We start from the raw sequence: 12752 nt of genomic DNA on the forward strand, positions 1-12752 counted from the left end.
TTATTCTTGGGATTGTTAATTCTCAACATGACTTGCAGTAAAGGATTGTTCAACAGATGCCACATTTTCCTCACTTAAAGTTGACCTTCCAGATCGTGGTTTATCGTTGACAGAACCTGTTTCTTTAAACTTTTTCATCCAGTTAGTTGTAGAATTCCTGTGTGGCGCATCCTTGTTGTAATGGGTTCTAAATATTTTTTGTACTACGATTACAGACTTTAACTCAGCCAACAAGAGCACACAATTTACTTTCTCTTCTATTGAAGCCATTTGGGTCAAGCCTAATTCTGCAAAAAAAATAATGATAAAATTTTTGCTAAACTACAATAAAATAAATGAATCATTCTTAGTACATACTAAACTTCACTAAATTACATATCTAATGTTTTTATAGATAGATTTTTATCATGTATAGAGAACGGAAGTTATGAAATTTTAAAACTGCACCAAGAACTTTAATAATAATCCTATATATTGTAAACTTGTTTGGAAATTATAATTTTAAAATTCAGTGCATTTTTGACTCAATCACAGTAAATTTTAATATCAAAATACAACTTACTAACCACTGAAGTCTGATGCATTTTTTGTAAATCACTTTGAAGAGAAGAGAGCTGACTTTTCATGTCTTCAACAGTAGCTTGAAGTGAAGTGCGCCACTCCCTTTCTATTTTTAAATCAGATTCAAGAGATGATCTGCACATGGGAAGTGCAGTTAAATAATATACAATTACAAACTCAATAAATATTTTTTAAAGTTTCAAGCTAAACAATATAAACTATGCTGTTAAAAGGGTATATCTGTCTCTTTATTGTACTCTCACCATTCACTGAAATTGAAACAACTCTGCAATTGGGAATAATACAATCTGCTAGCATAAAAACAGGCATGTCTAGAATGGGCAGCATTCATATATAAGGCAAACCTAATGTGGTCATATAAACCTAATAAGGCAAACCTATTGCTAATGTGGAACCCATTGCTAATGTGTAAATGGTACCATTAATAATATCTTCATAGCTATTACAGAGGTCTTTAAGCAATAAAAAGCTTATGACAAAATATACATATATTTAAATAAATTTCATATTTAAATATTTAATATCATATTTAAATAAATATGATATTAAATCATATTTAAATAAATTTCTGTTTACACTTTGGTTGGGTGAATGTGTTATTTTTTATACTGAATCAGCAGCTTAGGTCATTATGTGCCAAGTCAAGATGTCCAATCATGGTAACCCAAAAACCGGTTACCACAACAGAAAGAAATACAGTATACAATACAGAATAGTAATGAATAAAATCATAGCTTGTAGAAACTTAAAAAAGAGATACTATCACTATTAGATAAAATCTGTCTTGCCACTAGGAATATAGTTTAGGGCAGATAATAAAATTAAAAATTAAAAAATTATTTGTCTGTAGTCTGTATTAGAAACTGACAGGCAATGGTTATTAAGGGGAGTAGGTGATTTGGCTGCAATATCAGCCAGACTGTTGCCCCTAATCCCAACATGCCTTGGAATCCAGCAAAAGTGAATGTCAAATTTTCATTTCTGAAGAGAATGTTGCATCTAATGAACCAAAGACCTGGTTGGATACTATGCTATGTAAGAGAACAGCAGCTGATCCCACAGATAACTCTGACTTGTGTTATCTATGTAGACTAGTAGGAAGTTGGGATATTTTGCTCGATGTGCTGCAAAGAGTTATTGGTAAATACACCTAATTCTGTTTTTGCACGAACTTTTTTTACACGAATTTGGTTTAACACGAATTCAAAATAAATATTTCATTCTCTTTTTACGCGAGTCATTTTGATTTAACACGATTTCTATGAATTTTTTTTTGCCTAAATTCTAAGAAATTTTTTTTTTATTTGTGGCATATTAGTATCATTTCTATATTACACGCATCAATAGATTGGATAACTGCTAGTGTTTGCGTTTTGAAACGCGTGCTTTTGCTTACCAATGTTTACGTCTAGGTATCTATGAATCATCAACGTTTTTATTAATTTTGTGCACATCTACGGTATTCGTGCATTGTATCTTCAGCAGACATGTAGTAGTAAGCTCTATTTCAAAGTGAAAGAATCTTTAGTGAAATTTGTGCACATATAAATTTATTAATTTTGCCGATAGTCAATAAATTGTAAGTTTACAAAATTTTCATACCTTTTTTTATTAATTATAACTGAGATATTTTTTGGTAGCCCTTATATAATGTCGAATAATTCGCCTATTACCAAAATGAAAAGGAAAGCGATTTCTTTGGAACTTAAAATTCAAATTTTAGATCGTCTTGCAACTGGACAAGGGGCTACGTCTGTAGGAAGGCATTTTGGTGTACATGAAGCTACCGTAAGAACTATTAAGAAAAATGAAGCTGCAATTAGGAAGTCGGTATGTTCTGGAACAAAAGTAAGTGTTAATTCATCATCATATACAAGAGATATTGTCAAGGAAAAAATGGAAAAGGCCCTGGTAATGTGGATAGAAGATCAGTCACAAAAAAGAGTACCAGTAGAGGGAAATGCCATCAAGCAAACAGCACTAAGAATTTACAGACAGATTAAAGAAAAGGAGCCAAGCACTTCATCTCAGTTAAACAGAAAGTATGAATTTTCTGCGAGTACAGGTTGGATGACAGGGTTTCTTAAAAGGAATGCTCTTCATAATATAAAAATTAAAGGTGAAACTGCATCTGCAGATGAATCGGCTGCTAAAGTATTCCCGCAGGAACTTGCAAAAATTATTGAAGATGGAGGATACACTCCTGATCAAGTGTGGAATGCAGATGAAACTGGTTTCTTCTGGAAACGAATGCCGAACAGAACGTATGTAGCCAAATCGCAGAAAACTGCTGGTGGTTTTAAGGTAGCTAAGGATCGTGTGACCTTATTATTTTCCTCCAACGCTTCAGGAGATCGTATGTTGAAACCACTGCTGGTAAATCGAGCCCTAAACCCACGTTCAATGAAAGGTGTAGATATCAATAAATTGCCTGTTCACTGGATGGCAAACAAGAAGGCCTGGGTGACCACTACTATTTTTACAGAATGGTTCAACAAATGTTTCGTCCCAGAAGTCAGACGTTATATGAATTTGAAAGGTCTCGAATTTAAAGTTCTGATTCTTGACAATGCACCCGGCCATCCTGTCTTGGAACACCCAAATGTACAAATTTTATTTCTGCCACCTAATACTACATCTTTGATACAACCGCTAGACCAAGGTATAATTGCGACAATTAAAACATATTACGTAAAACGAACATTCCAACACGTTTTGGACAAACTGAATGATGAAACACTAACAGTCATTGATGTGTGGAAGAAATTCTCAATTATGGATTGTATCAATCAAGTTGGATTAGCGTTAACTGAATTAAAACCAGCAACTTTAAATGCGTGTTGGAAAGCGGTTTGGCCACAATGTGTAAAAAGCAAAGATCCCATCATCCCTAATACGACCGAATTTCCCAACATCATTACAATGGCACACAAAATTGGTGGAGAAGGATTCGATGATCTATCGTTTGAAGATATTGATGAATTGTTAACCGACAAAGCACTAAGCGAAGATGAAATATTAGAGGTTATCCTTGGGACTCCTTATCCCACAGAACGTAGTGATAATGAAGAAAATGATCCTGTTCTAAATGCAGATTTAATAAAAGAAGGTCTGGAACTGGCTAGAAAATTAGGTAATCATTTTGTCAAACATGACCCTAATGAGGAACGCGCTCGGAAGTTTCAACGCGAACTGAAGTTGTTGACAGCCTCTTACAGAGAATTATATAACGGACTAACCAAAACACGAACACAACGATTAATAACTGAATTCGTTCGTAAAACCGGTGAAACATCAGCACCAGAGGAGATTCGTGCTGATTTTGCTGAAGAGATCACAGAAAGAATTTCATTAATAGAGGAAGAAGACGATGTCCACAACATTTCTAGTGATGGCAGTGATATTCCAGTCGTACGCAAACGTATGCGCCGTTTATTATCAGAAAGTGGAAAATTAATAAAATCTTGTTATATGTAAAACAGATTTTTTTTGTTCATGAAGAATTTTTTTTCATTTCATATGCATACAAATTTATTTTAGTACGTTTTAATTACATATTATTACATGTGTATTTTGTTGAAATAAAATAATAAGCTTAAAACGAATATTTTATGTGTTTTTTTTTTTAATTATTTTTAATGATTTTTTTAGATCCGGAACCAATCTTCTTTTCTTCCATAAATACAATGTCTTTTTTTACACGAATTTTTTTTACACGTATTTTTCAGGAACGTATCTATCGTGTAAAAACAGAATTAGGTGTATTAGGTTTGCCACCCTTATTCAAGTTCTTGTGGGAGAATTCACATTTTGGGTAGTGGGCATGCCAGAGTGAAGGAGTTAATTAAGTGACAGAGCAACATTCAGAGTATGATATTCAGGTCAGTTAATAGCCTTGGGATCTGAACACCAAAGAGTCAGTTGGCAGTACAGCACACAGATTTTTCTATCATGGCTTAAAAACTGATGTCCACGTGGGAGGTCTGATATGGATTTAAATTTAAAAGGGTACTATAAGAACAACTGCTTCCATCAAAGAGACAGAGATGGCTCATTTTCTTCAAAGTAGAGACTTTGGGCAAGATATAATGGTGGAATGGATCTAGTCACCAAAGTGCACTATTGATAACAGAAGCACAAACTTGGGAACCATAATCAAAGTTACAGTGGACAACAGCATCTCATGAAACTGAGAAAAGGAAACAAAGAATGTTTAGCCCTTTTGCATTCCTTAGCTGATAGATATGTTGAAGAAATATCAGCTTCTTATTCAAAATAATTCATAGGAATTTTCTTCTTCTACTACCACTGGGATGATGTTTTGCCCATGCATTATTTCTGGGTTAGGATGAAGATTTTGTTTCTGACAAAACATACACAATTGGTCATCTATGGCAAAAATCTGAATTTGAAATAGGATCAGACTTACAAGGACGGGGGGGGGGGGGTTCAAAAAAGATTTGTAGTCACCCAGAAGTAGCATGTATTACACTTTTCAACATAGTTACCAGACAAAATGACACATTTTTGCCACCTCTCAATACACTTCCGCAGGCCAGTTTTGCTGAAGTCCTCTGACTATCCTTCAAACCACAACTCAGCAGCAAAAATAACCTATCATCAGCAGCAAAGAGTTTTCCACAAAGAAAAGACCTCAGGCCAGGAAAAAGAAAGAAATCCGAAGGTGCATGGTTGGGGGAATACGCAAGATGTAGCAATATTTCAAGCCCACATTCATGGGCACACCTCACTGCAGCTTGCAAGGATTATGCAGGGGCATTATCATGAAGTGGACACACCCCTTTTGCTGCTTACTCTGTCTTTTTTCTTTTATAGCAGTAAGTAGCTTTATGAAGGGGTTGGAATAATACTTTGCCATCACAGTACAGCCCTTTTGAAGGTAATCTATTAGTATTACACCATGCTGATCCAAAAAAACACAGCATCACCTTTCCAGCACTTAGTTGCATCTTTGTCTTTTTGGGGGGAGGTGGGAGGGGATGTTTCTGTATGCTTCCACTGTTTTGACATTTGATTAGTTTTGGGAACATAATGGTGGACCCAAGTTTCATCCATGGTGGCTAGCTGTGAAAAAAACTCCTCTCGCTTTTCCTGGCACATCAACAACATTTCTTGTGCACATTGTGCCCTTTCCTTCTCCTCTGGTAAAGGGTCAGAAGTCTGGGAATCCATCTAGAAGACACTTTACTCATATGCAACTCTTGATGGATGATGTTCTCCACAAACCCTACACTAATTTGGAGCTCTGCAGCTAGTTCCTTGATGCTAACATGGAAATCTTCCAGGATTAATGCCTCAACTTTTGCAACACTCTCTTCTGCTACAGCAGTTGCAGGTATCTAGGGATTTCTTCATAAGCACATTTGAATTGTTTATACCAATGTACAACAACAACACTGTAACTTTGGCAGTCTTCTCCATAAACAGAGACCATTTCTTCGTGGTTTGTTTTGGGTGTTTTCCCTTGAAGAAAAAGGAACTGAATCACTGATCTACATTCCACTTTGTCCATTGTGACGCTTAACTTCATTCAGCACTGCAAACAAAAAAATTAATTGTCAGATTGAAACAAAAATGTGTGTGGTTGCTATAGAGATTTCAAGGTATCAAACAAAAAAAAAATTTTTATCTATCTACCACAACTACTTCTGGGTTAACGCATATCTTTTTTGAACCAGCCTCGTAAATTTGAAATAGGAAGCTTTTATCTACCACAACATCACAAATCTTTGTGATGTTGGTGACCACAAATCTTTTTTGAAGCAGCCCTGTAAATTTGAAATAGGAAGTTTTTTTTTTTATAAAAATGAAAAAGTGACCTGGGGGTCACCTTCCAATTTCAGACTAAAGCCCTGATCAGACCAAAATTATGGAGGTCTTGCAATCAGTAGGCTTTGTCATACGCTCTTTCAATATCAAATAAAACTGATACTAAATGCGTGGATTTTATAAGAGCATCACAAATGTACATATTGAGTCTGATTAAATGATAGGAAGTGGACCTTGTTTCTTTGGAAACAAGGTCCACTTCCTATGTCCTGGAAAGGAGTCCATTTGTTCTAAATACCACACACAAAGCCAGCATTGATCTTTCTTTCCAGAATCTTGCACAAAGAGCTCATCAGAGGAGCTCTTTGTCTGTCTGAATTTTTAGGATCCCTTTCCCAGCTTTGGGAAGGCATAGTAGATTGCCTTTCTCCAGGAATCAAAAAATTCTTTTTTAAGGCTCTATTAAACAGAATTAAATGCAGATCCCTACATTGTGTTGGAGGGTGTTTTAGCATTTCACAGTAGAGGTCAACTGTCTGCTCATGTAACAATGTGTAAAAATGACCTAATTGCACAGCTTGTTCATTTACCAACCAGAATACTAGACAATCTTAATATCAGCTCCTGCTCTTTCTCTCGTTGTTTGTTTGTTATTTTGATTTTTAGGAGTAGCAACTAAGGTCATATTGCTCCAGGAATATGCGGTGGTCATTCCCTGACCTTTTCCGCATCCTCCGTATTTGGTGGTGATGGGCTCGAACCCCAGTCTAATCAAGAAGCATGTGCTACGCACTGCTGCTCCTTCCCACCTGGCTACGGAGGTGCCTGCTCTTTCTCTCACCAACTCTTCTAAGTACACGGTCAATGTTAGTGGTTCTCTAGGCACTTCAGATTACAACTTGTTGATCATGTGTTTTCCATTGGAGCCTCTCTCTCTCTCTCTCTCTCTCTCTCTCTCTCTCTCTCAGCCATTCTAAGCCTTGTGTCATTTAGCTTTATAGGAATGTGAAATGGGATGATCTGCTTGATTTATACTCTCCATTTCCTTGGTTTGATTACTGATTTAAATCTTTTCATCCTAATGTTTTCTCAGATCATGGCAATGAAATTATTCCTATAGACATGAAACCCTTTAATTGACATTCCATACAAAACATCGTCCCTTATCTAAACCTTGGTTTTCCAATAAATGTGCTATGGCTGTTCAAGATAAGAAAGTAGCTATCACAACTGGCTTGTATCCAAATGACCAGCTTCATTTTCTACTAACACTAAAGCTCACAACAAATGTAAAGCAATCATTATCAGTCCAAATTCAATTTTGAATGTGCTAAGATTGGCAAACTTGCTTCTTGTCAAAATGGTATTCAAGCTCAAGCATTCTGGTCTATTGCCAAATTATTGGTTGCATCTTATACCGATTAACACTTCCAACTAATCTCTCTTGGCACAAGCAACAAATATTGCTTCCTCTGCATCTAAAAAACTTTATTTTCTCTTTCGCTCTCGCTGTTACTTTTCTTCCAAACAGCTGTTCACTCTGTACAAATTGAAAATCCGTCCTAACATGGAATATTGTTCCCACATCTGGGGCGGTGCCCCTAAAACCTCTCTCAGGCTTCTAGATTCCATTCAGAAGAGGGCAGTTAGATTAATTAATGACTCATCTCTAACAGAGTCTCTCCACTCTTTGTCTCATAGACGTATTGTTTCTGCTGCATGCCTTTTCTACAGATACTTCCATGGGCACTGTTCTTCTGAATTAGCTTCTATAATTCCCACTCTCTCTTTCAAAACAGTCCGAACAAGTGCCGCCACCAGCCAACATCCATTTACTGTTCCAACTTCAAACTCACAGAACCAACTTTTCATCTTCCTCGTTTATTCATTCAACTGCCGAGTCCTGGAACAACCTTCCTTCATACGTATTTCCTGAAAATTGCAGTCTACGGAAGTTCAAGTGTAATGTCAACCAATATCTTCTTTCGTTTTCTCAACCCCTAACCCAGGCACGGTACCAAGTACTATAGGTTCTAATACCTCTTGTGTTTGGGGTTTTCATAAAAAAGAAAAAAAAAAAAAAAAAAAACTTGTTACAGCCTAATGATACTATTTCCTCCTCAACCACAGATAAAAAAGACTTACTAACATCCTAATTTTTCTTCAAACTCTTGTATCAACAATCTTGATAAAACGTCCCTTGTCATATCCAATATACTGAGTACTTCCTGTGGTCTTTTAATCAGAAGACCACAGGATTTGAAGAATTCTGATCAAACTATATGCCAAGGTGCTGATGGTATTTCTCCACCTGTTCTTAAAACCTGTGATACTGAGTTTGCTCCTATTTTCTGTGTCACATTTTTACACTTCCTTAGACCATATTTTACTTTCTGCTCAAAAATTTGCTCTAATCTAACCAGCAACTTAAAAAACAATGAAAAATCCAACCCATCCAATTATCACTCTTGGCAGCACTTACATCATCTCTTTCTAAGGTAATGGCACAATCCGTCAACCATCAATTCTTAAACTATCTGGAATCTTCCATTCTGATCCCCATCATGGATTCCATTAGTGTTGATCCATTGGTGATATTTGTATCATTAGCAGTGAAAAATAATGCACAAAAATGAGCTTATACAGTATTAGCCAAAAAAAAATCCTTCTGCATCTATCCATTCTCTTCAATAGTTTTTGTCTGGTTCTTCCTTGAATTTATACAAGATATCAACTTCCACAACAACAGATGGATGTTTTTTTCAGCAACCAACCACCCGCTGGATAAAGACAAACTTCCACATATCTATTCTGCAATTGTCCTTTCTCAATTTGAATTTATGCCCCTCATGTGCATAATCTGAGCAAGAGGAAGAATCTCATCAGCATTGAGCTTCCATCTGTTAAAATTTCTTTTTTTTTTCCTTTTTTTTTTTTTTTATGTGAACCCCAAACACGAGAGGTATTAGAACCTATAGTACTTAGTACCATGCTTGGGTTGGAGGTTGAGAAGACGAAAGAAGATATTTGTTGACATTGGACTTGAACTACTGTAGATTGTAATTTTCAGGAAATACGTATGAAGGAAGGTTGTTCCAGAAAACGGCAGTTGAATGAATAAACGAGGAAGATGAAAAGTTGGTTCTGTGGGTTTGAAGTTGGAGAGTAAATGGATGTTGGCTGGTAGAGGCATGTGTTCGGACTGTTTTGAAAGACAGAGCAGGAATTATAGAAGCCAATTCAGAAGAACAGTGCCCACGGAAATATCTGTAGAAGAGGCATGCAGCAGAAACAGTACGTCTATGAGAAAGCGAGTGGAGAGACTCTGTTAGAGATGAATCATTAATTAACCTAAGTGCCCTCTTCTGAATGGAATCAAGAAGTCTGAGCGAGGTTTTGGGGGTGCACCACCCCAGATGTGGGAACAATATTCCATGGCAGGGCGGATTTGTGATTTATACAGAGTGAGCAGCTGATTGGAAGAAAAGTAACGCCGAGAGCAAAAGAGAAAACCAAGTTTTTTAGATGCAGAGGAAGCAATATTTGTAATGTGCTTGTGCCAAGGTATTTAAGGTATTCGGTTTTTTAGGAGCATTAGCAACTAAGGCCATATTGCTCCGGGGTATGCGGTGGCATTCCCTGACCTTTCTGCATCCTCCGTATTTGGTGGTGACGGTCTCGAACCCCGGTCTAATCAAGAAGAGTGTGCTATGCACTGCTGCTCCTTCCCACCTGGCTACGGAAGCGCCCATGTGCTTGTGCCAAGAGAGATTAGAGGTCAGGGTAATCCCCAAAAGAGATATATCATTTTGCCTAGAAATCGGAGTGTGACTAAAGATAAGCATAGGAGCAGAAGAATCCTTTTTACGAGATATAAGACAAGACTGAGTTTTAGAAGGGTTGAAATCAACTAAGTTGTCTTTGCCCCACTGGAGAATTACCTGAGGATCGGCATTTAAGGAATTGGTAGCAGATTTTCAAGAAGTTGAAGCTGATTGAGCAGGACAAGGTTTCTGAAAATGGAAAGTGGAATGCAATGTGCTATCATCGGCAAAACTATGGATAGGATTTCCAGTCAATGGAAGTAGGTCATTAATATACAAAAGGAAAAGAGTGGGGGAAAGAACTGAACCATCGGGGACACCGGCATTAGTGGAGAAGTTAGAAGACAGAAAGCCATCTACCAGCACCCTCAGCGAGCGATCAGAGAGAAAACTGGATAACAAATTACTAAAAACAGTTGGCAAACCATAAGATGGAAGCTTGTTTAGAAGACCTTTATGCCAAACACGATCAAAAGCCTTTGAAATGTCAAGAGCAACTACTTGTGTTTCACCGAACGTTTCCATTAAATTAGTCCATAAATGGGTAACATAAGCCAGAATATCACCAGTGGATCGACACTGACGGAATCCATACCGGCGATTGTTAATCAGACGGAAGGTTTCTAGGTAGTTAAAGAATTGGCGGTTAATCAATTTCTCCATTACTTTAGAAAGAGTAGAAGTAATTGCAATGGGACAATAATTGGATGGGAGGAATTTGTCACCCTTTTTAGGAACTGGCTGGATATGAACAAATTTCCAAGCAGAAGGAAAAACACCTTTGGAATAAGAAAGTGAAAAAAGGCGGCAAAGAATAGGAGTAAGTTCAGGAGCACAGGTTTTGAGAACAAGTGGAGAAATACCATCAGGACCTGGAGCTTTCTTAGCATCGAGATTCATCAAAATCCTTCTGATATTCTTTTGACTGAAGACCACAGGAGGCATTGAATGGAGTGTGCTGGGAATGGTGGGAGGTGTTTTACCAAGATTATTAATACATGAGTTGGAAGAAAAATGGGATTCTAGCAGGTCAGCTTTATCCTTGGCTGAAGTGACAACAGAACCATCTGGTTTGGACAGAGGTGGGAGCAGAGATGGGCAAAAGTTGTGGCCAATAGCTTTGGCAAGAGACCAGAATGCTCGGCTACCATTAGGGCAAGAAGCAAGTTTTCTACTCTTAGCCTGTTCAAACTCTAGTTTGGACTGATTAATAACTGCTTTACAATTGCTGCGAGCTTTGGTGTAGGCAGAAAATGAAACTGAAGAATTAGAAACAAGCCAATTACGATATGCAACATTCTTCTCTTGAACAGCCTTAGCACATTTATTGGAAAACCAAGGTTTATTTAAAGGATGAGATTTTAAAGTGGAGTGTGGGATAAAGGATTCCATTCCTGCAAGAATAATTTCACTGACACGATCTGAGCAAACGTTGACATCAGAAGTTTTGAAACAGTAATCTGACCAAGGAAAAAAAGAAAAGAAGTCTCACAGGTCATCCCATTTTGCATTCTTGTAATGCCAAACAACACAAGGTTGGGAATAGCCATGAGATAAAGGTTCCATTGGAGAAGAGACAATCACCAAGTTGTGATCTTAAGTGCCTAAAGGGCCTCTCACTTCAAACATGTACATAGAAGGGTTGTTTGTGAGAAAAAGATCAAGCATATTGGCTGTATGATTAGGATTGTCTGGTATTCTTGTAGGTAAATGAACAATCTGTGCTAGATCATTAGTAATTGCAAAAGCCACAGCATCTCGACCTGCTGGATCGGTGTGACTAGAAAACGGAAGCCAGCTGGAGTTGTGAACATTAAAATCACCAAGGAAAATTACCTCACTGTTAGGAAAGTTGGACTGGAGAAAGTCAAGTTGCAAAGAGAGGAAGTCAAAGAGTTCCAAGTGATTAGTGGAGTTGGGAGAACGGTAGAGACAACATATGAATTTGACACAATGAGGTAGAGAGATTTGAAGCCAGAGAAGATCAAAGAGAGGAGATTCCAAATCGCCAAGTCTCTGACAGGGAATAGCAGAATGGACATATGCACAAGTACCACCTTTGAGGCGAAAGGAATCATACAGCGAATAATTTGGGCATCTGAGATGAGCAGTAGTTGAATCTACCGATAACTGAGATTCTGTCAGAAAAAGTACATGGGGTTTGGCAGACTGTAAGTGGAAATGGACATCGTTGAGTTTAGAATTGAGACCACGTATATTTGTGAAATGAATTTGGAAGTGCTTGGGAGGTTTAGATCTTTTCGCAGATAAGCTTACTCTATTAGTTTGACAATTCATGGTGTATTCAATAGTAAGAAAAAGTGGGTGGGACATGCTGTATGAAGTAATGAAATTTTTGGATATGGCGTACACATGGTAAGAATATACCCAGATCCTTGACATAACGTGGCCTCGACAATGCTCCCCGCATACACACTACTCGGACTCCCTCCAGTCACTATCTCGCAGAGTAGAGGTAGCAAGATTATAATACTAGCTGATCCGGAAGCCTCCTAGAGAGTTACCAATAGGTTCGGTCTGGTGTACTAACTAGCG

The 12752-nt window shown here is 37.5% G+C and overlaps 1 protein-coding gene across 1 annotated transcript in view; it reads right to left on the minus strand.

Moving 5' to 3' along the window:
* LOC150089737 (RUN and FYVE domain-containing protein 2-like) overlaps positions 1-12752 on the minus strand; it is a 399341-nt gene that overhangs the window by 69161 nt on the left and 317428 nt on the right. Inside the window, exon 13 of the mRNA XM_090389637.1 lies at positions 567-696. Coding sequence (XP_090245763.1) covers positions 567-696 — 130 coding nt within the window. The remainder of the gene's footprint in view (positions 1-566; positions 697-12752) is intronic.

This window comes from Mastigoproctus giganteus, chromosome 2, assembly GCF_048544385.1.
Source record: "Mastigoproctus giganteus isolate SK-2022 chromosome 2, ASM4854438v1, whole genome shotgun sequence".
In the NCBI taxonomy this organism is placed as follows: domain Eukaryota; kingdom Metazoa; phylum Arthropoda; class Arachnida; order Uropygi; family Thelyphonidae; genus Mastigoproctus; species Mastigoproctus giganteus.